Source organism: Mytilus galloprovincialis, chromosome 4 (assembly GCF_965363235.1).
Source record: "Mytilus galloprovincialis chromosome 4, xbMytGall1.hap1.1, whole genome shotgun sequence".
NCBI lineage: Eukaryota > Metazoa > Mollusca > Bivalvia > Mytilida > Mytilidae > Mytilus > Mytilus galloprovincialis.
In genome coordinates, this window is record NC_134841.1 from 103,212,032 (window position 1) to 103,237,976 (window position 25,945).

General features: G+C 32.8%; 1 protein-coding gene across 4 annotated transcripts; it reads left to right on the forward strand.

The window, feature by feature from the left end:
• Positions 1 to 9,054: 9,054 nt before the first annotated feature.
• On the forward strand, positions 9,055 to 22,480 carry LOC143073686 (plasminogen-like). 4 transcript variants are annotated; one of them, XM_076249426.1, is made up of 6 exons: positions 9,081 to 9,452; positions 9,722 to 9,812; positions 12,481 to 12,708; positions 19,245 to 19,511; positions 20,445 to 20,624; positions 22,085 to 22,480. In XM_076249426.1, the coding sequence occupies exons 1-6, from the start codon at positions 9,150 to 9,152 to the stop codon at positions 22,321 to 22,323; spliced, it is 1,308 nt and encodes a 435-aa protein (XP_076105541.1). In that variant the 5' UTR covers positions 9,081 to 9,149; the 3' UTR covers positions 22,324 to 22,480. The 4 variants fall into 4 exon arrangements, 2 of the variants coding, with proteins under 2 accessions (XP_076105542.1, XP_076105541.1); XM_076249427.1 differs by lacking the exon at positions 20,445 to 20,624 and having other exon boundaries at positions 9,055 to 9,452; XR_012977570.1 differs by lacking the exons at positions 9,081 to 9,452; positions 9,722 to 9,812; positions 12,481 to 12,708 and adding an exon at positions 14,336 to 14,461.
• Positions 22,481 to 25,945: the final 3,465 nt, after the last annotated feature.

Below are 25,945 nucleotides of genomic sequence, written 5' to 3' on the forward strand. Positions count from 1 at the left end.
TCCCCGAACACTGTTTTTCTTGTGTCCTCTAAGGCTTTGCAACCGTATAAAAAACCGACAAATTTATTTTTCCAAATTGCTCGTTAAGTCCTCAGGATGTTCTGTTTTATTTTGACCGAAGCTATACGGAGACTCCATATGAGAGTTATCCCCCCTTTTTATATGATATAAGTGATATGCATATCTAACTGGTAAACCATAAGTGATAGAGACCTAGGGTCTTTAGATTTAAGATCCTTGGTCCAAAAAAATGAAAATTAGGTCAAGGTCAAAGGTCAAGGTCAAATTCTAAATTTTGATTTTGGCTTATTTTCACTTATTTTCATTAACTTTATAAGTTTTCGACAAATTATCTTTACTAAATTGTTAGTTGCGACATGTCGTAACTTATAAATTTAGATTGGAAGGGTGCGTAGACAATAAATGGGAGTGTTTGCCCCTCTTATATTTAGAATTTTGTGTAAAGTGATATGACTCATGAACCATACATAATACAGACCTAGGGTCTTTTGATTTGGGATCCTTGGTGTATGACCTTGAAATTGAGGTCAAGGTCATAGGTTAATTGGACGTTCTAGATTTTGACCTTTGACTGAAATTCATATTTTTATATCATAAAGCCATAGGAACTGACATTTTCAACTGAATCTTAATATTTTCATATCAAAATAGATCCTTATTGGTTGAAAGACCTTCAATTGTTCTTTGAACAATTGGTTTTTAATTATTATTTTTTTTCTTCCGCCAACTTTTTTTTCCTTCACTGTTTTTTTGTTTCCCAAGATGTCGCTTAGATATATGGTATATGATATCGAACAGTTAATACGCTTCTCAAACTGACACCGCGTAACAAAAAACTTCACCTTGTAAGAGTTATCTCCCCGAACACTGTTTTTCTTGTTATCTCTAAGGCTTCGCAACCGTATAAGAAACCGACAAATTTATTTTATCAAATTGCTCGTTGCATCCTCAGGATGATTTGATTAATTTTGACCGAAGCTATCCAGAGACTCCATATGAGAGTTATCCCCCCTTTTATATATGATATAAGTGATATGCATTTCTAACTGGTAAACCATAAGTGATAGAGACCTAGGATCTTTTGATTTAAGATCCTTGGTCCAAAAAAATGAAAATTAGGTCAAGGTCAAAGGTCAAGGTCAAATTCTAAATTTTGATTTTGGCTTATTTTCACTTATTTTCATTAACCTTATAAGATATCGACAAATTATTTTTACTAAATTGTTAGTTGCGACATGTCGTAACTTATAAATTTTGGTTGCAAGGGTGCGTAGACAATAAATGGGAGTTTTCGCCCCTCTTATATTTAGAATTATGCGTAAAGTGATATTACTCATGAACCATACATATTAAGGAACTAGTGTCTTTTGATTCGAGATGTTTAGTCTATGACCTTGATATTGAGGTCAAGGTCAAAGGTTAATTGGACGTTCTAGATTTTGACCTTTGCTTTAAATTCATATTTATACATCATAAAGCCATAGGAACTGACATTTTCAACTGAATTTTAATATTTTCATATCAAAATAGATCTTTATTAGTTGAAAGACCTTCAATTGTTCTTTGAACAATTGGTTTTTAATTATTTTTTTTTTTCTTCCGCCAACTTTTTGTTCCTTCACTGTTTTTTTTGTTTCGCAAGATGTCGCTAAGATATATGGTATATGATATCGAACAGTTAATACGCTTCTGAAACTGACACCGCGTAACAAAAAACTTTACCTTGTAAGAGTTATCTTCCCGAACACTGTTTTTCTTGTTATCTCTAAGGCTTCGCAACCGTATAAGAAACCGACAAATTTATTTTTCCAAAGTGCTCGTTAAATCCTCAGGATGTTCTGTTTTATTTGGACCGAAGCTATCCGGAGACTCCATATGAGAGTTATCCCCCCTTTTATATATGATATAAGTGATTTGCATTTCTAACTGGTAAACCATAAGTGATAGAGACCTAGGGTCTTTTGATTTAAGATCCTTGGTCCAAAAAAATGAAAATTAGGTCGAGGTCAAAGGTCAAGGTCAAATTTTAAATTTTGATTTTGGCTTATTTTCACTTACTTCATTAATTTTATAAGATTGCGACAAATTATTTTTACTAAATTGTTAGTTGCGACATGTCGTAACTTATAAATTTTGATTGGAAGGGTGCGTAGACAATAAATGGGAGTTTTTGCCCCTCTTATATTTAGAATTATGCGTAAAGTGATATTACTCATAAACCATACATAATACTGACCTAGGGTATTTTGATTTGGGATCCTTAGTTTATGACCTTGAAATTGAGGTCAAGGTCATAGGTTAATTGGACGTTCTAGATTTTGACCTTTGCTCGAAATTCATATTTTTATATCATAAAGACATAGCAACTGACATTTTCAATTGAATCTTAATATTTTTATATCAAAATAGGTCCTTATTGGTTGAAAGACCTTCAATTGTTCTTTGAACAATTGGTTTTTAATTATTTTTTTTTTTTTTCTTCCGCCTAATTTTTTTCCTTCGCTGTTTTTTTGTTTCGCAAGATGTCGATTTGATATTTGGAATATGATATCGAACAGTTTATACGCTTTTGAAACCAACTCTGCTTAACCGTATACTTTCCCATATAAGAGTTATCTCCCTGAACACTGTTTTTCTTGTTATCGCTAAGGCTTCGCAACCGTATAAGAAACCGACAAATTTATTTTTTCAAATTGCTCGTTATATCCTAAGGATGTTCTGTTTTATTTTGACCGAAGCCGTATCGAGATTCCATATGAGAGTTATTTCCCCTTTTGTATTTGAAATTTTGAAATGTATTTTAAACTGGAAAACCATAAGTGATAGAGACCTAGGGTCTTTTGATTTGAGATCCTTGGTCCAAAAAAATGAAAATTAGGTCAAGGTCAAAGGTCAAGGTCATATTCTAAATTTTGATTTTGGCTTATTTTCACTCATTTTCATTAACCTTATAAGATATCAACAAATTATTTTTACTAAATTGTTAGTTGCAACGTCGTAACTTAATAATTTTGGTTGAAAGGGTGCGTAGTCAATTAATGGGAGTTTTAGCCCCTATCATATCTAAAATTATGCGTAAAGTGATATAACTTATTAACCATACATATTAGAGACCTAGGGTCTTTTGATTTGAGATCCTCTGTTTGTGACCTTGAAATTGAGGTCAAGGTCATAGGTAAATTTGACGTTCTAGATTATGACCTTTGCTTAAAATTCATATCTTTACATCATATAGCCATAGGAACTGACATTTTAGACTGATTTTTAATATTCTAATATCAAAATAGATATTTACTGGTGGAAAGACCTTCAATTGTTCTCTGAACAATTGGTTTTTAATTATTATTCTTTTTCTTCCGCCGTTTTTCAAAGTTAATCGGTGATAAAAGTACGCAAGATATCAAAATGATCTTTGGTATCTAGTATCGGGTTAATAAAAGCTATCTTGTATAAGGGGCACCGAAGTGTACTATTTACTTTATAGGAGTTATCTCCCCAATTACAAAAAACACTGTTATCGCTATATCTCATAAACTATAAGACTTAGCGGCAAATGGTTTTTTTTAAAATGTTCCTTGCCAAAAGTTACAACTTCAAATAACTTTAGCCGAAGCGATCCAGTGACCTATTATAGGAGTTATTTCCCCTTGAATTTTTAAATTTTCCATATGCATATAAATCTCATGAACCGTAAGTCGTAAAGACTGCGGGTCTTCAGATTTGAGTTCATTGGACCAAAACTTGAAAATATAGGTCAAGGTCAAAGGTCAAGGTCATATTTTAGATTTTCAAAAGTTTTTCATTTCCCTCTAACTATTGAACGGTTATAGATACAGAAAAATTAAGCAGTGAAAAATGATTGGTACTTCAAGGGGCAACTTTTTTACATTATGACTATACTGATTTTACCATCATGTAAGGGACATAACTCCCATTGATGGTTTTTAAAAAGCCATTTTTAGGCAAAACTCTTTAACAAAAGGTCCTTGACCCATACGGTCTTTTGCAATGACCTTGTGGAGCAATGACCTTGACGAAGGTCACAAGGTCAAAGGTCAAGGTCATCAAATTATGTGTTTTTTGGCACTATTTAAACAGTTTTATGTGTGTTTGAATTCCAACCAACCAACCAATCAATCAATCAATCAATCAATTAATCAATCAATCAATCAATCAATCAATCAATCAATCAGTCAATCAATCAATCAATCAATCAATCAATCAATTAATCAATCAATCAATCAATCAATCAATCAATCAATCAATCAATCAATCAATCAATCAAAGCAAGTTTCCGTTTCATGTGTTTAATACGGGATCCAAGGTCTCTTTTTTTCGCTTGTTTTAATTGACACTTTCCAACGTGTTTAACCAACGTGTTTAACCAATGTGTTTAACCAACATGTTTAACCAACGTGTTTAACCAATCAATCAATGCATGTTTCCGTTTCATGTGTTTCATACGGGATCCAAGGTTTTTTTTTCGCTTGTTTTAATTGAGCCTATCCAACCAACGTGTTTAACCAACGTGTTAAACCAACATGTTTAACCAACGTGTTTAACTAACCAACCAACGTGTTTAACTAACCAATCAATCAATGCATGTTTCCGTTTCATGTGTTTCATACGGGATCCAAGGTTTTTTTTTCGCTTGTTTTAATTGAGCCTATCCATCCAACGTGTTTAACCAACGTGTTAAACCAACGTGTTAAACCAACATGTTTAACCAACGTGTTTAACTAACCAACCAACGTGTTTAACTAACCAATCAATCAATGCATGTTTCCGTTTCATGTGTTTCATACGGGATCCAAGGTTTTTTTTTCGCTTGTTTTGATTCAGCCTATCCAACCAACGTGTTTAACCAACGTGTTTCACCAACGTGTTAAACCAACATATTTAACCAACGTGTTTAACTAACCAATCAATCAATGCATGTTTCCGTTTCATGTGTTTCATACGGGATCCAAGGTTTTTTTTTTTCGCTTGTTTTAATTGAGCCTATCCAACCAACGTGTTTAACCAACGTGTTTAACCAACGTGTTAAACCAACGTGTTTAAACAACGTGTTTAACTAACCAACCAACGTGTTTAACCAACCAACAAACCAATCAATCAATGCATGTTTCCGTTTCATGTTTCATACGGGATCCAAGGTTTTCTTTCCGCTTGTTTTAATTCAGCCTATCCAACCAACGTGTTTAACCAACGTGTTTAACCAACGTGTTAAACCAACGTGTTTAACTAACCAACCAACGTGTTTAACCAACCAACAAACCAATCAATCAATGCATGTTTCCGTTTCATGTGTTTCATACGGGATCCAAGGTGTTTTTTTTTTCGCTTGTTTTAATTAAGCCAATCCAACCAACGTGTTTAACCAACGTGTTGAACCAACATGTTTAACCAACGTGATTAACTAACCAAATAACGTGTTTAACCAACCAACCAACCAACCAACCAATCAATCAATCAATCAATCAATGCATGTTTATGTTTCATGTGTTTCATACGGGATCCAAGTTTTTTTCCGCTTGTTTTAATTGAGCCTATCAAGGTGTTTAACCAATCAACGTGTTTAACCAACCAACATGTTTAATCAACGTGTTTAACCAACCAACGTGTTTAACCAACCAATCAATCAATCAATGCATGTTTCCGTTTTATCTGTTTCATACGGGATCCAAGGTCTCTTTTTTTTCTTCGCTTGTTGTAATTGAGCCTATCCATGTGTTTAACTAACCAACGTGTTTAACCAACATGTTTAACCAAACCAAGGTGTTTAACCAACCAACCAACCAATCAATCAACCAATGCATGTTTCTGTTTCATGTGTTTAATACGGAATCTAATGTCTCTTTTTTTTCGCTTGTTTAAATTAACCCTATACAACGTGTTTAACCAATGTGTTTAACCAAACAATGTGTTTAACCAACCAACCAACCAACCAACCAATCAATCAATCAATCAATCCATTCCATTAATTAATGCAAGTTTCCGTTTTATGTGTTTAATACGGAATCCAAGGTCTCTTTTTTTTTTCGCTTGTTTCAAGAGACCCTATATCAAGTGTTTAATTAATAAACCAATCAACCAACCAACCAACTAATCAATAAATTAATCAATCAATATATATGATATTTTTATTTATGACAGTATAATTAAAAGAAAATGGAAGGAAAGACCTATCAATTATTCAAGAAGAATTGAACTTTAATATTGATCTTACATCTCTTCTGAAAAAAAAATCCACCTCCTTGTTATCACTTAAACACTGAAACTACAAGTCCAATCGACCCCAAAATTTACAGTCAGCAGGGCATACATGTACTAAAGGTTCATAAAACAACGTGGTGCCGATATCTCTCAAGACTTTTCCTAGAGAAAAGAAATTGCAATGCCGTTAAAATTGCATGCTAGGTCCGTAAATCTCAGTGAAATGCTACAATAAAATGTCCGCTCCTAGATTGAAATACTTATCTGTGTTACAAACTGGTGCTGAAAAATGTACATTATCAGAAAATAATCCTTAAATGTGTTTTAAAGTTACACCGAATCAATTAAATCCAAAACATGCACTTCTGGTGAACTGTGATCAAAATGTCAATTTCCTACAATGACAAAAGAAATTACATTGTGTACATTCCGTCTCTATACATGTTGTCTGTTCAACATCCCGACCTAAAGAGAAATAAAAAGACTAAGTTTTCGTTATTATAAACCCAAGTCACGTGATGTCTCCCCAATCTGGCGCGCGCGCTGGCCAGAAATAAAATAAAAACTTTCCGAACTAAACTTGAAACTGCCCCGGAATAATATAGACCCCTTACAGAAACAAACAAACAAACAAACAAACAAACAAACAAACAAACAAACAAACAAACAAACAAACACACACACACACACACACACACAATCATGTTTTTAAGGGGGGAAAGACCGTTTACAATTGCTTTTTAAAAGCAATTGATTTATATTTTTATTATTACTTTTTGATTTTCAAGTACTCGACCAAGTATGTGCAAACGCGGATAATTGCCGATCATTCGAGACTCTCAAAGGAAGAACATTTAGTTCTCATTGATTTTGATTTTCCGTAAGACATTAAACCTAACGCAGCCATTGTCAACCAATAAATACAACGAAAGGAATAACAATATTTATCTGTGAATGCAGGATATCTATTTATCTTTGACTGTACTTCAATAAGAATATTTTCCAAACATTAGGAAAACCGTTTAAAAATTCATAATATGTGTTATCACATAAAAATATAATGTTATCTTTACTTTATCTTTAATATCCATAAATCTTCTGTGCTTTAATACTTATAGATTTCATGACGGTTTGTAATTACTGTTTGTTGTTCCGATGATTTTTCTATTAAGATATAAAATTGAGAATGAAAATAGGGATTATGTCAAACAGACAGCAACCGTACCAAAGAGTAGATAACAGCAAAGGCCACCAATGGGTCTTCACCACAGTGAGAAATTACCGCAGCAAGAGGTTGGCATCATCTGGGCCCTTTAATAAAGATGTGTACTAGTGTATTAAAAAATGGACGTCTTACTCAAAAACGTACAAATGAACTAGAATTAAAAGAAAACCTACGGGACTAACAAAGGTCAGATGCTCGGGACAGGTGCAAAAATGAATTTAATTTCACTCACAGTCATATTAATTTTTCCATACATGTAATTGTGAACTTCACTATTGTTTTTCTATAACGTTTTAACTCTACAATATCTTTAAAAAAAGTTTTAAGTAATTTATGTAATTTGATGTGGATGGCAGATTTGTGATACTCTTTGATAAATATTGTTTACAAAATTTCTATTCTATGTACGATATAAAGTCTGCCCTTGTTATATATATAATAGCTCGTTTCTGTGCGTGTTTCATTTGAATGTTAAGTTACTGTGGTATCTTGGTTCTCCTCTTATATTTGATGTGTTTCCCTCAGTTTGAGTTTGTAACCCGGATTATTTTTTTCAATCGATTTATGAATTTCAAACGGCGGTATACTACTGTTGCCTTTATATATTGTAAATAGCTATCAAAGGGACCAGGATTATTATTTAATACGCCAGACGCGCATTTTGTCAAGACTCATCACTGACTCTCAGATCAAAGTAGTTATGATGCCAAAAAAAGTAAAAAGTTGAAAAGCATTTAGGACCCAAAAATCCAAACAGTTTTTCCAATTACGGCTAAGGTAATCTATTCCAGGGATAAACAAATCCTAAGTAAAACACTTTTAAAAGGTTGGCCTTTATAGGTATTTGTTTTGTTGGGTTTTTGTCTCCTTGGTGTTCATCGTCAGCTCCTGTTATGGCATAACAAAGTATGAGAAAATGGGAAAAACATATCTGAAATATATAACCATTTCCTTACATAATATATTTTCATGAAAAAAAAGAAATGAGTAATGAGTAAATGGGTAATTTTAAGTACAATATAAACATTACTCACAATAATACTTTCCCGATAGTTGTTTTTTTTTGTCTTTCTCTTTTATTCACATTTGTAAACAATTGACTGTCTTTAAACCAAAGGTACATTACATTAGTACCAAATGATAGCAGAACATTGCCAATACATTTTACAATGTGGACTTTTTTATTGGGATATAAAATATTCTGGTCCATTAATGAAACATACATGAAACAAATATTCTAAGCAATAAAAATAATAATCAATGTAGGGCTTTCATTAATAAACAAAAGTGTGGTACATGTGAAACTTAATAGAGCATCAAACCATAGATGTATAAAACCATCTATGGTCGAAAGAAATGAATATAAATCAACATTATATATTTATGTATTAATTATTTGATTTGTTAATTTATATATTATATATTTATCATAACAAATAGGATTCTATACGTAACACATGGAACACTTAGGATTATAAGGATATTTTTAAGTAGCCCAATCATTGCGGTAAATGATTGGTTAAATAGATTGGTATCCAAGGCAAAGTGCAGGAAATTAATTAATAAGGAATTGTTATAGATATCAATACAATACAAAGTCCGAAGATAGCAAAATGTAGTAATATGCTTATCAGAATATTTGATAGACAAAATTTCTATACAACATCAGTACTGATATGAATTCGAGATGAAGAAACTGATCAAGTTTGCATTGCGTGGAGTCTGTTATATGTTTTTGGTTGTAACAGTTTTTGGTGAAATAATTCCAACACCATGTATGAAGAGACAATATAATGTATATGCATATGAATCTTTAATACGGAGAATTCAACCAACATCTCTTTACACATGTGCTGAAACTTGCCTACAGATGAAAATTTGCAAGTCTTTGAATTATTATAAAAACGAATTGAAATGTGAACTGAATTTTGGTGTGACTACCAAAGAGAAAACTTCTGTAATTTTTGTCGATGCTTTGGACATCCCAATGGTGAGTGAACTCAGATCATAGAAAGATATGAAAACATTTCTTTAATTTTTGTATCTCTTTAAATGTAATTTGATATAAAAAGGTAATTTTTTAATGATATATGATTTTATTTATTTTTTTTACAAGTGTCTTAATATGAAATGTATGCGAAAGTTATAGGTGTGAAGTTTTTAGAACAAAGAGCAAACAAAAGAAAGGCTTTAGGGTTTCTCAACAAAAGTTTCTATATACATAGGGATAATGATCATTACTTCTGATATATTTTGCAGGAATATGCATGGCATTGCAAAAATCATAACTGTACACGCGAAGAGAGATGTTTTACAGATAAAAGTCTCCAAGTTTTGTGTTTACCATTAAGTATGTAAATATATTACTTGACAAATCTGTTCTTTTAAGGAGGCTCGCGGGACTTAGATTTTCAGAAAAAAATTAAACAATTTTTTATTACAAATTTTATTTCTTACCTTAAGTAGTTGTTACGTTATCATATGGTACAAAAATCTTTCCAAAAAATCAATTCGTGTTGGCCCCAGGTGATTTTTAAAATGTAGATATCATTGAAAAAGCTCAAAATTATCTCCCTATGGTGCAAAAATGCCATTTTTTGGCATTAAAATTGAAATATCCTTTTTTAAATCATCGGTGACCTATATTTTTTATTGTTGTTTTCGAATAGGCTGTACATAAACTAAATAATTGTAAAATTTAAGCGATTTCTGTAATTTAGTTCTTTTTCTTATTTCGATATTAATTACCGTTATTTCTCCTATAATAGTTCAGCAGAAAAAAAGGACAGTAACAAAAAAGTATGCTTCTTTCGAAGGCAGATTGTGAGCGTAAATGAACGGCGACCCCATTTTTTTATTTCATTTTTCTATTAAGGTTTAAGATAAAGTTCATATATAGAAAAATATAGAGAAATCCTATATTAAATAAAAAAAAAATTGATTTCGACCCGCGAGCCCTCTTAAGTAATATTTCTTTTGTGTATCAGTATTACAGAAGTTTGCTTTTTCGACTTAAATTACCACAAATGTATGTTACCTCTTTGTGTAACCATAAACTGCATACAGATATTTATTTTACGTTGACACACAAATATATAAGTTGTTATAATCTCTATTCAGTCCCTTGCTACTCATGTGTTCTTTTTTGTGTATTCTATTAATTCATAAGTTCATTTTTTTCGATTCACCTTTTGGTATTTTTTATTCTTAATATTTGGGTTCGAGAACTACCGAAAACATATTTTAATTTTCGAAATGCACATAATTTTGATGCGGGAAATCAAATTCGCATCATTTAATTTGACCCACTTGTTTAATAACTCGAAGGCACCTGTTGTGCGGGTCTCATTGGGGTCTAAGCGTGACGCGGATTTTGGACTTTTTGTAAGCTTGATACGTGAAAACGGGAAATGATGTCTAGTGGTACACGGGCATTACAAAAGAATGAGAATTACTTACGTACATAGTGTAAGCGGGATACGGGAATCTGACAAAACAGTAAGCGGGATCCGGGATCATACCCCACCCAATCAGACCCCCTAGTGTGGGAAATGAGCATCTGAATGATATTTGCTATTTTGTCAAAATGTTTATAAAAAGACTACGTAGAACAATGTATTGACCGCTTGTACCAGCTATTTAATTTTTCATTCACTACTTTTCATTGCTTTGAACCAACATTTTTCTCATTACGTCTCCTTTAGCTTTATCTAAAACATTTCTAACTAAAACGATCTATACATTCTATCAATTCTAAATAATTTGTATGTTGTTCTGTGTGTTTGTAAAAAGTTTGTTAATTGTTTTTCTGAAATTTCAAAAATGTTGAATTATAGATGTAGAATAACCCCGTATGTTAGCTTCGAAGTTGATTTTGTCAATTAATAAAATAACTTTCGATGAGATGGTTTTACCATCATCAGCTCAGTACTCCACGTGATATGATTTATTGTTAATGCGACAACTCTTTTGTATATTTTCGTTTTATGGAATGTTAATATCAATTAAAATATAACTCAGGCATATAATAGGTTGGATTAAAACAAATAATTGTTCTCCAACCTCATTAATAAACAGATTAGCAAGGGGGTTTCAACTGTTGTGATTTTAATGCAACTGATCAAAACGCAGAAAAAAATCCTTTTACCTGAGTAAAAAGATACTAAATTATTGAAATCAAAGAGGCAACAAAAAACTCCCGCTCAGGTAGGTCACAGAAAACTCCCGCACAAGTGGATCATTCAAACTCCAGCACAGGTAGATTACATCAAACTCCCGCACAGGTAGATAACACCAAACTCCCTCACAGGTAGCATACATCAAACTCACGCACAGGTAGATCACATCAAACTACCGCACGCACAGGTAGATCACATCAAACTCCCGCATAGGTAGATTACATAACTCCCGCACAGGTAGATTACATCAAACTCCCGCACAGGTAGATCACATCAAACTCCCGCTTAGATAGGTCAGAGTAAACTCCCGCTTAGATAGGTCACAGCAAACTCCCGCTTATATAGACTACAGCAAACTCCCGCTTAGATAGGTCACAGCAAACTACCGCTTAGATCGGTCACAGCAAACTCCCGCTCATGTATGTCACAGTAAACTCTCGCTTAGGTAGATCACACCAAACTCCCGCTTAGATAAGTCACATCAAACTCCCGCTTAGATAGGTCACAGCAAACTCTCGCTAAGATAGGTCACAGCAAACTCCCGCTGAGTTAGGTCACAGCAAACTCCCGCTTAGGTAGGTCACAGCATACTCCCGCTTAGGTAGATCCCAGAAAACTCCCGCTTAGGTAGATCACAGCAAACTCCCGCTCAGGTAGGTCACAGCAAACTCCCGCTCAGGTAGGTCACAGCAAACTCCCGTTTAGGTAGGTCACAGCAATTTTTTAACAGTCACACCATAAATAAGAGTAGCTATTACGATTGGTAAGAAACCTTGTTTGTAAAATTCTTATGTCAGAGCGTACATCCCTTTAAGTATCTGACAGAAACATTCATTTCAGACATAGAATGTGGAAGCGATATTGAAGAAGTTCCAAATGCAATTTGGTCGAACGGAGGTTCGTTAATGGGAAACGAAACGTATTACACATGTGAAAATAAAACAGTTCCCTTACCAGAAAAATGCAATAGACAAATGTGTGTAAATTCAACTGCATCTTGGAATGTTATAACAGAAGTTGCATGTCAGCCAAATGGAAAATGGAAAAAAGCTAGTTTTTCCTGCATAGGTAAAAATAACAATATTATAAATTAAATTTATCATTCATAAAACATCTTTATTGAATATTATTAAAGATAGTTGAAAGAGGATACATAGAACATTATTTTTTTTTTTATCTTATGGTTAACCAAGAGCACTTTCAACAAAATATGTTGAAGGTACTGAAAATAGTGGTAGAAAAAAATATCTAAAAGTTGGAAAAGAAAGCTAACGTTGTAAGTACAGATTACATGTTCGACATTTAATAACGCCGTATTCAGGATTATTAAAATAGACCAACAATTTTCTTCTTTATAACATTTATGTTCCTAAGAAATTGTAAGGATCACAGCTTTGAAGAACTTAAGGGGGTAGGCCTTGGTAACACCAAAATTTTCCTCTCATTTAATTTTGTTTATATTTACATCATTGAAAAGGTAGAGGTCCATGCATCATCTGCCAAAGTCTTAAGGAAATTCACCGTTTCATTTTATATTTAGGTTATATTGAACCGTTTTGGGGTACCCTAAAAAACGGTCGAAAACACTAGTAGGTAAAAATCATTGAGTGTTTTTGCACATGTTGCCATTACAAATACCCCTAACTGTTAAATTGCATAGAAGAAACATATTTTAAAGTAAATCTGAAACATCATAGTAAAACAAATAGCCTGAATGTAAAGAAACACGTTTTTTTTTTATAATTTAAACGGCGAAAAGTCTTGCCAGCTCAGATAAGACATTATTTTTTTCAAATTTAGCCAGAAAAAAATTTTGTCGTTTAATTCCTGAAAAAAAATTGTTCAAACATTTTGTAGTTATTAATCTTTAAAATAAAAAAAAAATTATCGGATTTTATCATTTGAAATTTTCAAAATTTTCCAACAAGTTGACTGACAAGGCAGACGAAAAAAGTAGAAACTTGAGACAAAATCCATTTTCCCCTTACAAAACCTCCTACAGACTGTCTTTGCATTCTGTTTATGTGAAATAACCAAAGGAGTACTGTCCCAATAATAATTGTAATAAATTTTATACAGAAAAACAGTAATATTCAGTATGGGACTAGAATCCTTGGGACGGGTTGACATAATTTTTTAATCACAACCTTTTATTAGTTTCTCTCCCCAGACTTCAAAATGCCCCTGTCATCAATAGCAGACACTATCAGAATTCATTGTTTTGACAGTCTGTCACTATCTAAGTACTCACAGTCAAATGTAAACAACATAAATGCTTGATCACTGTTTATTTACTGCTATGTTAAAACGCACTAATGACTTTCAATACAAATGTAAGAGTTGTCTCCCATATACCAGGTCTACATCCTTAAGAGGAGGGTGCAATTTGCCTCTTGCCCAAGTGAACTTTCCTATAAGTTATAATTAAATTCAATGGTTGACATACACGTAGGACGTATGAGGTTAAGCTACCTATAAAACCAGGTTATACCTGTACAAGTCAGGAATGTGTAGTAATTGTCCCAATGATTCCTTGATTGATAGTGTTTGATAATGTCAGTTTTAATGCATTTTACCGGTTTCGAATTTTCCTTGAAGTTCAATATATTTATTTATACTTTGGATTGAGAATCGGTGATAATTATTTTGTCAGACTATTGTTTTATAAATTTTTAATTTGATGTTTTAAAAATCAATAAATTTTAATTTGAATCAAAAATAAGTTTAACCTGAGAGATAAAACATACTTCCATCGTAAACAATACCTAATTTGATGCGGATAGAAGGTTATCTCCCGACACATAATGATACAGACAAAAAAGTAAGTACAGTGAAAGCCATAATCTTGCCGCTTAAAAAGAAAAAAAAATATTCAAGCTACATACCTCTCATGAAAAAATATAATAAACATGGGCGTGTTAAAACTCACGAAATAATGAAATTGTTGAAACTACCTCACCATGTGTGTAAATGAAAGGAAACCTTCATTATTTGGAGAGGAATTGATAGGGAACGAACGAGATGTCATAGGGAAACAAAAGAGAAGCGAAAGGCACCTTAGGGACATTCAAACTCATAGATTGAAAATAAACTGACAACGCCATGGTTAAAAATAAAAAAGACAACAACAGACAAATACTTGTAAACATGACACAACATAGAAGACTAAGACTAAGCAACACGAACCCAACCAAAAACTAGGGGTGATCTCAGGTGCTCCGGAAGGGTAAGCTCCACATGTGGCACCCGTCGTGTTGCTCATGTTATTACAAACCCGGTAAATAGTCTAATTAGATAGGTCACATCCATGAAAGGGGAGGAGATTGTAGTTACGACGTAAGGAACATATCCGATATCATGTGTGAAATGGTTATTCCATAAAGGTCAACCAACTCGTAATGGCGTCCGCAAAATTTACGAAGGGCTGATTTCAACTTCACCATTTGGATCTCTTGAGGCAGTAATAAACAGTTAGAAAAAAATACTAAAATTTGCCCTTATGAATTTTACCATCCCCTTTTCATTGTTTTCTTGCAATATCAAGCAATACTGCTTGTGTCATATATGGGAATATGTATGTAATCAGAATCTTCCATAGATTTTATATCCAGTATACAAATAGGTAAAATATAATTTCTTTTTGGTGTATCCATGGCAACAATCTGCATTTATTTGTTATAAAACATTGCAAAAAGGGGGGAAAGATGTCACATATTTCCCTAAAATTTGGCTAAAAGTAGTATTTCAATCGCTTGAAGTAATACCTTTTCTGAAACTGTGTACATACATCATTCAGCAAATCCAATAAAAATCATATGTCTTTCGTCTCATTTTTTTTGTAAAATTCCGTTAAAAACTTCGAGTACAAAAAGAGTGTTGGTAAACAGTACATTAATTTCTGGACCGATGGCCGGTCTAGCTATGAAAATACGGATTGTCAAACAGAAAACAGCCCATAAAACATGTAAAAAATAATCTTGATGCACTTATAAACCATCGATGCACTTATAAACCATCTTTGAAGGCTAAATTAGCACTCATCTGTCTAAAAATGAATTTTATTACACAATAACTTTCCTATTTGAAAAATCCACAGGGCCAAAATGCGAAACTAAACTCCTAACTGTGTATTGCTACCTTAATAGTAAATATTTTTTCCAAATTCTCCCTTTTAACTTATTTTCTGAGTTCTGCTAGCTAATACGAGTAAAATGGCCTTTTATGTTTGAAAATTGGTTGAGTAATGAATATCTTATGAAGGTAAGCAGTTGACACTGAAACGCGACAAAAACTGATTTTAAAGAAAGGTGCCAAGTCAAAGTGTAAAATCTTGTCTCTCCCTCAATTTTTAGCCAAATCTTAAAAACTGCACCTCTTTTGTCAACTTTTTAATGTTAAATATCTTAATAAGATCTCTGATGATGCAGCATTGTATAAAATTTAGCAATTTCAAGCATAAGAATGTTAATCTTAATGCTTATTGCATACCAAAGACTTGATTAAAATACTTGTGATAGGGAATCAATTTCTTACATCTGATTTAACTATACAATTGATATATGCCAAAATGTAACATGAAATCTTGATAAAAACAATAATTTGATATATTCGCAAGAAAAAAAAACTAATGCGTTCAATACTTAGGCTACTACATGTAGCCCAATCCATCAGAAGCAAGAGTTAAGCCGATAGAGTACAAATATAAGCCTTGTGTCAAAATGTCTAATTTTGGTTGCTAAGGACTGTAAACAATAAAATTGACATATATTGTCATTCTTAAACACTTAATTTACTCAGAAGTTGATTTAGAATCTAAATATCAATAGATTTGTGGCATGAAAAGTCTTAAATTATACAATTCTGAGCTTGGTAAGTATGCCATAAGGTAGCAATAAACAGTTTAGAAAAAACACAGGCGCTTGTGTGTATATGATACAGATTTTTTTTTTTGATTTTTTTTTGCTGATTAAAATATTCAATTTTCTATATTTATAACACATATCTATCACTTCTGTGCATGTCTCACCTAGTTTCGAGTGATTTAAACGACCCAGAGAAAATACCCAATTTTACTATCCATACTAAGAAACAAAAAGGCAACTAACTCGACGCCATTTTTCTGCTATCTATAAATAAATAGATTGACCTACCTGGATTCCCCAACGATTTCTCTGGGAAAACGTGCCTTCCTTGCCGTCAGATCGCAGACATCGTTTATATTTATCAAACTGGTATTGGTCGTAACATTTTTAGTCCATCTCCAGCATATAATAAAAAGATTTTAACTATTTTGACTAATTTCAAATTTACGTGCCCGGAAGTTGACTGTTTTTCCCGAAACTTTGTTATTTTCATACGTACTTTGAGAGATATTTCGAAAAAGTCCGGGAAGATATTACTTCCCTTTAACAAAAGTTCGGGAAAAACAGTCAACTTCCGGGCACGTAAATTTGAAATTAGTCAAAATAGTTAAAATCTTTTTATTATATGCTGGAGATGGACTAAAAATGTTACGACCAATACCAGTTTGATAAATATAAACGATGTCTGCGATCTGACGGCAAGGAAGGCACGTTTTCCCAGAGAAATCGTTGGGGAATCCAGGTAGGTCAATCTATTTATTTATAGATAGCAAAAAAAATGGCGTCGAGTAAGTTGCCTTTTTGTTTCTTAGTATGGATAGTAAAATTGGGTATTTTCTCTGGGTCGTTTAAATCACTCGAAACTAGGTGAGACATGCACAGAAGTGATAGATATGTATTATAAATATAGAAAATTGAATATTTTAATCAGCAAAAAAAAAAAAATCAAAAAAAAAAAAATCTGTACCATACACCCAAGCGCCTGTGGGAAAAAATACTAAAATTTGCCCTTATGAATTTTACCATCCCCTTTTCATTGCTTTCTTGCAATATGAAGCTTACTGTTTGTGTCATATATGGGCATATGTATGCAATCAGAATGTTCTATAGATTTTATATCCAGTATATAAAATGGTAAAATATAATTTCTTTTTGGTGTATCCATGGCAACAATCTGCATTTATTTGTTATAAAATATTGCAAAAAGGGGGGAAAGATGTCACATATTTCCCTAAAATTTGGCTAAAAGTAAAATTTAAATCGCTTGAAGTAATACCTTTTCTGAAACTGTGTACATACATCATTCAGCAAATCCAATAAAAATCATATGTCTTTCGTCTCATTTTTTTGTAAAATTCCGTTAAAAACTTCGAGTACAAAAAGAGTGTTGGTAAACAGTACATTAATTTCTGGACCGATGGCCGGTCTAGCTATGAAAATACGGATTGTCAAACAGAAAACAGCCCATAAAACATGTAAAAAATTATTCACAGGGGCCAAAATGCGAAACTAAACTCCTAACTGTGTATTGTTACCTGATGTAATAGCTTTCTTGTGAGCAGCAACCCTCAATCAAGAAAATCATGATAGGAAATACATGCATGGGAATATCGTATCAATTTAGAGATATATACCCCGTATGAAGGTGCTGCTGGAATGTTGCTACTTAGAAATGGAAGGTTCACAATTGGAAAACTGAAATCATTTCTTTTATCATAAAGTTTTGTTTTCAACCGACCCTCATTGTCAATTTATAGATGTAAGTCAAGATATGAGGCCGACTTTACTGTATCTGTTGTATCCTTTTTTTCTAGTTTGATGGGATAGATGCGTTCAACATAGTCACTAAATTTGAATTATTTAGTGAGATAACATCATTTATTTAGCGGAAAGTAAAGTTAAAGGATATTGCTAACTTCTAATCTTTCTTCCTCAGAAGTTCCTGTATGAAGTTTGAACTAGCTAGCATAACAACAAAGTAAAGACGATTTTTTTTCACACAGTTTTTCAACCAATGCCTTACTCAACAAAATGTTTAACCAACTTCATCAACTTTGGAAAACCTATTTTTGATGTATTGCTTGCTAAACGTCAAGTAACAAATATGTCATATTTATCCAGACAAGAAAAAAAAAACAATAGATACAATAGATGTGTTCAGTAAGGGATGTCGGCCGTGATTAACAGCGAGAAATGCCACTAGAAAATATTGTTATTGCAAAGTCAGCTTATGAGGCTTTTTGTCAGTTTTTCCGTAAAAACAGGGAAAAAAGCAATCAAATTTAAACCTACAAATATTGATAAATAATGTCAACAGTGGTATACCGTTGTTCAAAAGTCATATATCGATAGAGAGAAAATAATCCGGGGTACTAACCAAAACCGAGTGATACACATCAACTATAAGAGGGAAACAAAGATACAACAGGAACACCGAAGTACAACAAAAACAAACGCGAACACACTTAGAAACGAACTATTTGATAACAACTGCCACATTCCTGTTTTAATTTAGGACATTTTGAGAAAAATTGGTGTTGAACATGGTTTAATGACATGCCAAACCGGCTGCTTTTTGTCAATGTTAAAAAATATATCTAAAACACTACGTGACAGAAACAATGTCAATAAATCAATAAAATGTTTAATTTAACGTACAAAAAATGAAATTCCTAGAAAATTACATCGAGTTTTATGTTTTACATTTCAGAAAGATACACTAATATTATACTCATTTTTCAGAGTGCTTCGAAAGCCTTAGTGATACAAAAGTAAACACTTCAATAACACTGACCGGTCATCAATGCCAAAGATGGGACAAAACTTCACAGGCTCAATCCTCTAAACTAACACCTGCAATGTTTCCAGACAATACTATCTCAGCTGCAGATAATCACTGCCGCTCTCCAGTAACCGGAAGTGACCTTGATCGGCCATATTTTTGGTGTATGACTGGAGACCAGAAAATGACCTTTGATGTATGTTCCGTTCCAATGTGTTATACTGAAGGTTTGACTTATTATTAAAACTCAAAATATAATTGACTATATTTCCTTTATAATTTGCTTTATGATTATAGATATCTTTTGTTACAAATAAAGCAATAATGACTTTTTTAATATATATTCAGGCTCTAATTGGTTTTTTTCATTGTTATAAGCCATACGATAACATAAAGATGTTAATTTCTGTGTCATTTGGTCTCTTGTGAAGACTTGTCTCATTGTCAATCATATCACCGATTCGATTTTAATATCTAGGCATACTCAAAAAGTTTTGCAATGGAAAGAATCGTGTACTGTAAATTCAGAAATTGTTGCGAGGTTTTTATTATTGCGAAAAATGCGACAGCGTTGTAAACGCAATAATTTAAACTCGCATTTTGAAATATTTTATACGAATTAAACAGAATTTTTCTCAAAATCGTAAAAATTAAAATCGCATAAAATTCTTAAATAACAAAATCGCAATAATAAATGCTTTCAATAATTTCTGAATTTACAGTACATTATCCGTAGACTCAATGTCAAAATTCTGTATGGTGACATAAATTGAACAACAGTGTATTTACAAAAAGTTCCGATTACTTTGCTTCTCTAACCTTGTGTCAAAGAACGACACTGGAATAAGATAAGTCGTGAAGGTGATGAATGAATTTAAAAATCATATAAGTTATAGCATATAACTCTCTCCGAACCAAAGCAAGCGTGGAAAGAATTTTTGTTTTTATTGCATTCGTTTTGTACTTTCTTTGTATTTTTTTGTGATTTTGCAATGTTGACTTTTTCTTGACTTTAAGTAAAGTCATTCCTACAATGAAACCCAATGAAAAACAACAGCAACATCAATACACAGCACGGACAGATACAACTAAGAGTACATAACGAAGGAAACAGCCTGTAACGCCTTTAGAATCTACTTTATTTTTTTTATTTTTTTCAGATCCAAATAAACATTACCAACATCTCCCGGACCCCATTCATTCATACACTCAACATTTTGCAGACGTACCGATCACCCGATTTAAGTGCTACGAAACAAACAGTACTGCCATTCTGGAACATTGTCCTGTGTCTCGGTATGAAAACAGGAAATGGTCATCAGTAAATCTATCATGCTCAGGTAAAAATAACATCCTCTTAATTTAAAGATTATGACCATGCAATGTAGTACACGCTTTCTTTATTTGGCATTTTTAACATTTTTTTATTCGGGCGTCACTGATGAGTCATTTGTAGACGAGACGCGTCTGGCGTATATATGTTATTTAAATCCTGGTATCTATGATGAGTTTATTTACCATACTGTTTCCATTTTATATAATCTTGTAAAGCTGAGATTACATCGGAGTATATTTCATACCTTTCCCTTTCAAAACAAGTATAAATTAAAGTAGGTTCCGATAGATGTGTCACCTGTCATGAAGTAAGAGTATATTCCGACTGCTAACGATACAAAGAGGGAACATTGGGAAGGGGAAGAACATTTGGTTGCAACATGCCACCTCTTACGCTTCAAAAAGATGTTTCAATGCCTTTTAAACGTGCGAAAATCAAGACACTGTCTCGTTTTAACGCCCCTTTCGAACGTGACTGTCTATCTATAACCTTCGTCTCAAATAAGATTCGACAGCCTCGGTTGTCATATGGTAACCTTACCGTCTATAGTGAGTTTTATTGATCTTCAACCAACCAAAGATTGTTTAAACATATCGTATTATAATTGTACTAGAAAATAAACCATAGGTTGGTTGTGGTAAACACATACAGTTTCCTGAACTTCTATCGACCAATTAAGGGACGACATCAAAAGTTCAATGAAGGATAAAAAACTTAATTCACATAGTTTTTTACTGACCCCCCCCCCCCTACCCCTCTCTTAACTTAATTTGGGAAATATTGATTGACCAATAAAAAATATGTAAAATCATTTTTTACAAAACTTGCAGCAAGTTGATCCCCAAACTATTTGAATTAAGTTTTTTTATCCTTCATTGATTTTTTTGATGTCATCCCTAAGAGCAAGCATAGTTGAATAGAGATATCATATTTTTTGTTATCAAATCTCCTACAAGGAAAAAGGAAACTAAATAATCATATTTGAAAAATAGATTATAGAGACAATGTTTGTTTTTTATATTAAAATTTCTAAAAAGCAACGCAACAGCTTAAAGACAGCCTTAATTATTTCTGATATCACCGGACGTAGAAAACGTATATAGTTATGTAAACACAGAATATCATATTTTGAAATATATCATTGTAAATTATTGCTTTGATAAAATTTGTATTGCGTTTTTAAATGACTTATGCAAATATAAGCCATATGGTATATAAGTTAATAAGCAATGTATTGGTAATATAACTTTTAGAACAAATAGATGTTTTTATTTTAATTAAAACAAACCCAAATCAAACATGTTATAGAACAATAAAAATATTTTGTTGAGTCATGGTTATTAGAACGCCTGTACCAAGTCAGGAATATGACAGTTGTTATCCATTTGTTTTGACTTTGGATGAGGGGTTGTCCTTATTTAAATTTTCCTCGGAGTGCTGTATTTTTGTGATTTTATTTTTTAGATGTTGATTGTCACGATCTAGGTTCTGCGTACATAGGAAAGATGACGTGCACCGTGACCGGAAGGACCTGTCAGAACTGGAATAGTCAAACACCTCATGTACATACAACTGTACTGGATGACCCAAAGGACCAGACTAGCAATTACTGTCGCAATCCTGGGGATGGCTACAGTGTACCATGGTGTTACACAACGGATCCAAATGTGAAATATGAATACTGTTGGATCCCAAATTGTTAGTGTCTCTCAATTTTGAGACATATTGCAGCTTGCATAAATAGTTTAACATATGTTTTTAAGGCACATTTTTCCCTGTAAAATTTATCCTTTTGGATAGGTCAATCTAACCCAGACAATTGCTTTTGCCCTGATTGTCATTATAGAAGTTTAGAAACTTGCCGTTTTTGCTCTATATTTATGATGAGTATTATCATCATAATTTCTCGAATCGGAACTGATCCGTGACAGTTCTCGAAATCTTCATATAAGCCTAGTAGTGGATATTGCTTGATTAAAATTTCTGATATGAAAAGTTTGAGCTCATTCTAAATAGAAAATTTATTTCCCTCGTGCAATGTTCTGATTCCTTGACCAAATTTAGATACACTTAAGGTACTTTATGGTTTTAATAGCTCTTCAATGTTTTAAATTGCTTTGTTTTTTCAAATACTCTGGCTGAAGCATAAATGAACAGACATTATTTCGGTACAGTAAAGGTTGCTGTTGTTAGATTTACTTTTAAAGGCTCGATTGCAGAATATCTATTCAAACTAATTTGAATGGATATTTCAATAAAGAACATGTGACATTTGGTGCATTTTGTCTGCAGCCAGGTTTGGAAAGACATTTGTCATTATTTAATTAAGAATGCAAAATTGTCAAATTCTTCAAGGCGTTCAAAATAAAAGAGTCTTTTAAAAGCATTTCGAAATTTAAACAAAGTGAATATGAGCAGTTGTAGCAGTGATGGTGTAATTAGGTTATTTGAATTACAAAAGGGAGCTGCTACTCGAAAAAAGTAAAATCACAAAAATACTGAACTCAGAGGAAAATCAATTCGGAAAGTCCACAATCACATGGCAAAATCAAATAACAAAACGCATCAAAAACGAATGAACAAGAACTGTCATATTCCTGACTTGGTATAGGCATTTTCAAATGTTGTAGAAAATGGTGGATTGAACCTGGTTTTATAGCTAGCTGAACCTCTCACTTGTATGACAGTCACATCAAATTTCATTAAATTGTCACCGATGCGTGAACAAAACAAACAGACAAAATAGGTAAAAATGTCAAAAATAGGGGTACAGCAGTCAACATTGTGTTATCATCTTAATCACTATAAAAACAACAAATGTAACGAAGAAGCACAAAAAGGCATACATCAAATTAACATCCTCATATACGAAACATACCCTTCGTCACTCCTACTGAGCCCTTATTTAAACACTTTAACTGGATGACAGTTCTTGTTGAACAGATAAATTGAATATCATATAAAAAGTTTGTGATGACATTTAAGTGTATCAAAAGTGATTCCTTCCTATCTTAGGCAATTTCATTATGTTTCAGACAGAAATACATACCCCTTGAGAAATACTACTAATAATAATGAAAATTTATATAAAAGATAAAAATAACTCTAAGGCGCTGTACATTCAGCATGGTAATTAAAACAAACCAAAGACAAAAACATAAAACATACACTGTGTTAGATTCAAGTACTAACATAAAATATAAAACGAACATGCCTACCATAATATAAAAGGTCAATACAAAAAACCCATTGTAAAACAACAAATTAAAGAATAAATAGCAATCTAGGTTAAAAGCATGCAAAACAAGCAAAAATTCTAAAAAGGTATACAAACAAAATGCATTAAAAGATTATACAAAACTACATAAACTAGTGAAAACCTGTAAAAGAGAAAGGAAAAAGTCTGATTAAAAAGCAATGCGATAAAAATGAGTTTTTAGCTTAGATTTAAAACACTCTAAGGACTTGCACTGTCTTAAACTGTTCGGGAGATTGTTCCAAAGAGATGCCGCTACCCAATCGAATTGTCTTTCACCGTACGTCTTTGTCCGCACTTTTGGAACGGTAAGTAGTTTAGTTGTGCTTGAACGCAGAGGTCGGTTTGGTACGTGCAAATTGACCAGTTCCCGAATGTAAGCAGGACCAATGGCATTTAAAGCGCAGTACACATAAGTAATTATTTTGAATTGTGGTCTGTATTGGACGGGTAACCAATGTAAATCGGCAAGTATCGGCGTACTATGTTCATGTTTTCTTGTCCTGTTGATAAGACGAGCTGCTGTATTTTGTACTATTTGTAATCTGTTCATCGTAGTCTTGTTAATGCCGTTTAGCAGAATTTTCCCATAATCAAGTCTAGATGTTACTAGACTGTTCACTATTGTCTTGCAAACGGATGTTGTTATAAAGCTGCTAATACGTCCAATAGTACTGATGTGAAAATGACAAGATTTTACTATGGCAGAAACTTGGCGTTCCCTCGTAAGGTGTTGATCAAAGTATACACCTATGTTTTTTACGCAGGATACACTATTTATCACTGTTTTGCCGACTTTGAGTTGGAAATTATGTACACTTGCCTTCAGATGTTTCGGTGTGAATATGATAAGTTCGGTTTTATCTTGGTTAAGTTTAAGCATATTTGTTGACATCCATGAACTAATGCCGGAAAGACACAATACAAGTTTTGAAAAATAATTCTCCCAGTTGTCTAGCGGCTTGATAACCATGTGCACTTGTGTATCGTCCGCATAGCAGTGATATGTCATGCCATGACGACGGCATATTTCACCTATTGGCTTCGAGAAAAGACAGTACAATTTCGTTCCTAGCACGAACCTTGTTGAACACCGAATTTAAGATGACATTTCTTCGACGTAGTTGTTCCAATTACAACACGCTAATGTGTATCTGTCAAATATGACTTAATCCATTCGAGAGCGCAACCAGTTATGCCATACGCAAACGACAGACGTTCCAGGAGAATTATGTGTTCTATGACATCGAATGCAGCGTAAAGGTCCAAAAGCACTAATACCACTGATGAATGTTTGTCTAAAGCTGCATTTTTATCATGATGTACTCTAATCTGTACTCTGAAATGCTGTTCAATGAAACCGCGCCCTTCTAAACAAAAAATAGAATTGTTCAAGAATTCTTTTATGTAATCTAGACCATCCTTGTGGAACAATTTGCCGATATATTTACGAAATATAACAAATGTAAATTTGTTTAAATATAAAATCATTTATTAAAATCAACTGCTTGAAAAAATACTGAAATTTTGGGATAACTTCGTCTGAGACAGTTGCATCTGTAGTTTAAGATAATCTTAATGAATTACAGATATTTTAATCCTTTATGACTTAAAATACAACTATGAGTAATCAATTTACGTGGTTGTTTAATTTAATGTATTTGTGCTACTTTGTTGAATATTTGTTTGTTTTTGTTCTGATTGAGATTGTGACACGGTAATGACCCCTATTTTGACAATTTTACCGATTATGTCTGTTTTGTTCACGCATCGTTGTAAATATAATGGAATTTGATGCGACTGTCATACAAGTGTCAGGTTTAGCGCTATAAAAACAGGTTAAATCCACCATTTACTACATTTGAAAATGTCTGTACCAATTCAGGAATATGACAGTTGTTTGGCTTTCGGTTTTGAATTTTCGTCGCAGTCATACTGACGCATTATCATTAAGATTATAACACAATGTTGACTGCTGTATCCCTATTTGTGACATTTTTACCTGTTATGTCTATATGTTTTGTTCACACATCGTTGTCAATATAATAGTTTTTTTTGCGACTGTCATA

What these genes read in the sequence shown, in the direction of transcription:
- LOC143073686 (XM_076249426.1), top strand. Translation starts at nt 9,150, where the DNA reads ATGAAGAAACTGATCAAGTTTGCATTGCGTGGAGTCTGTTATATGTTT. An exon ending in AGTTTTGTGTTTACCATTAA is followed by an intron (nt 9,813 to 12,480) that starts GTATGTAAATAT and finishes CATTCATTTCAG; the next exon opens with ACATAGAATGTGGAAGCGAT. An exon ending in AGTAAATCTATCATGCTCAG is followed by an intron (nt 20,625 to 22,084) that starts GTAAAAATAACA and finishes TTTATTTTTTAG; the next exon opens with ATGTTGATTGTCACGATCTA.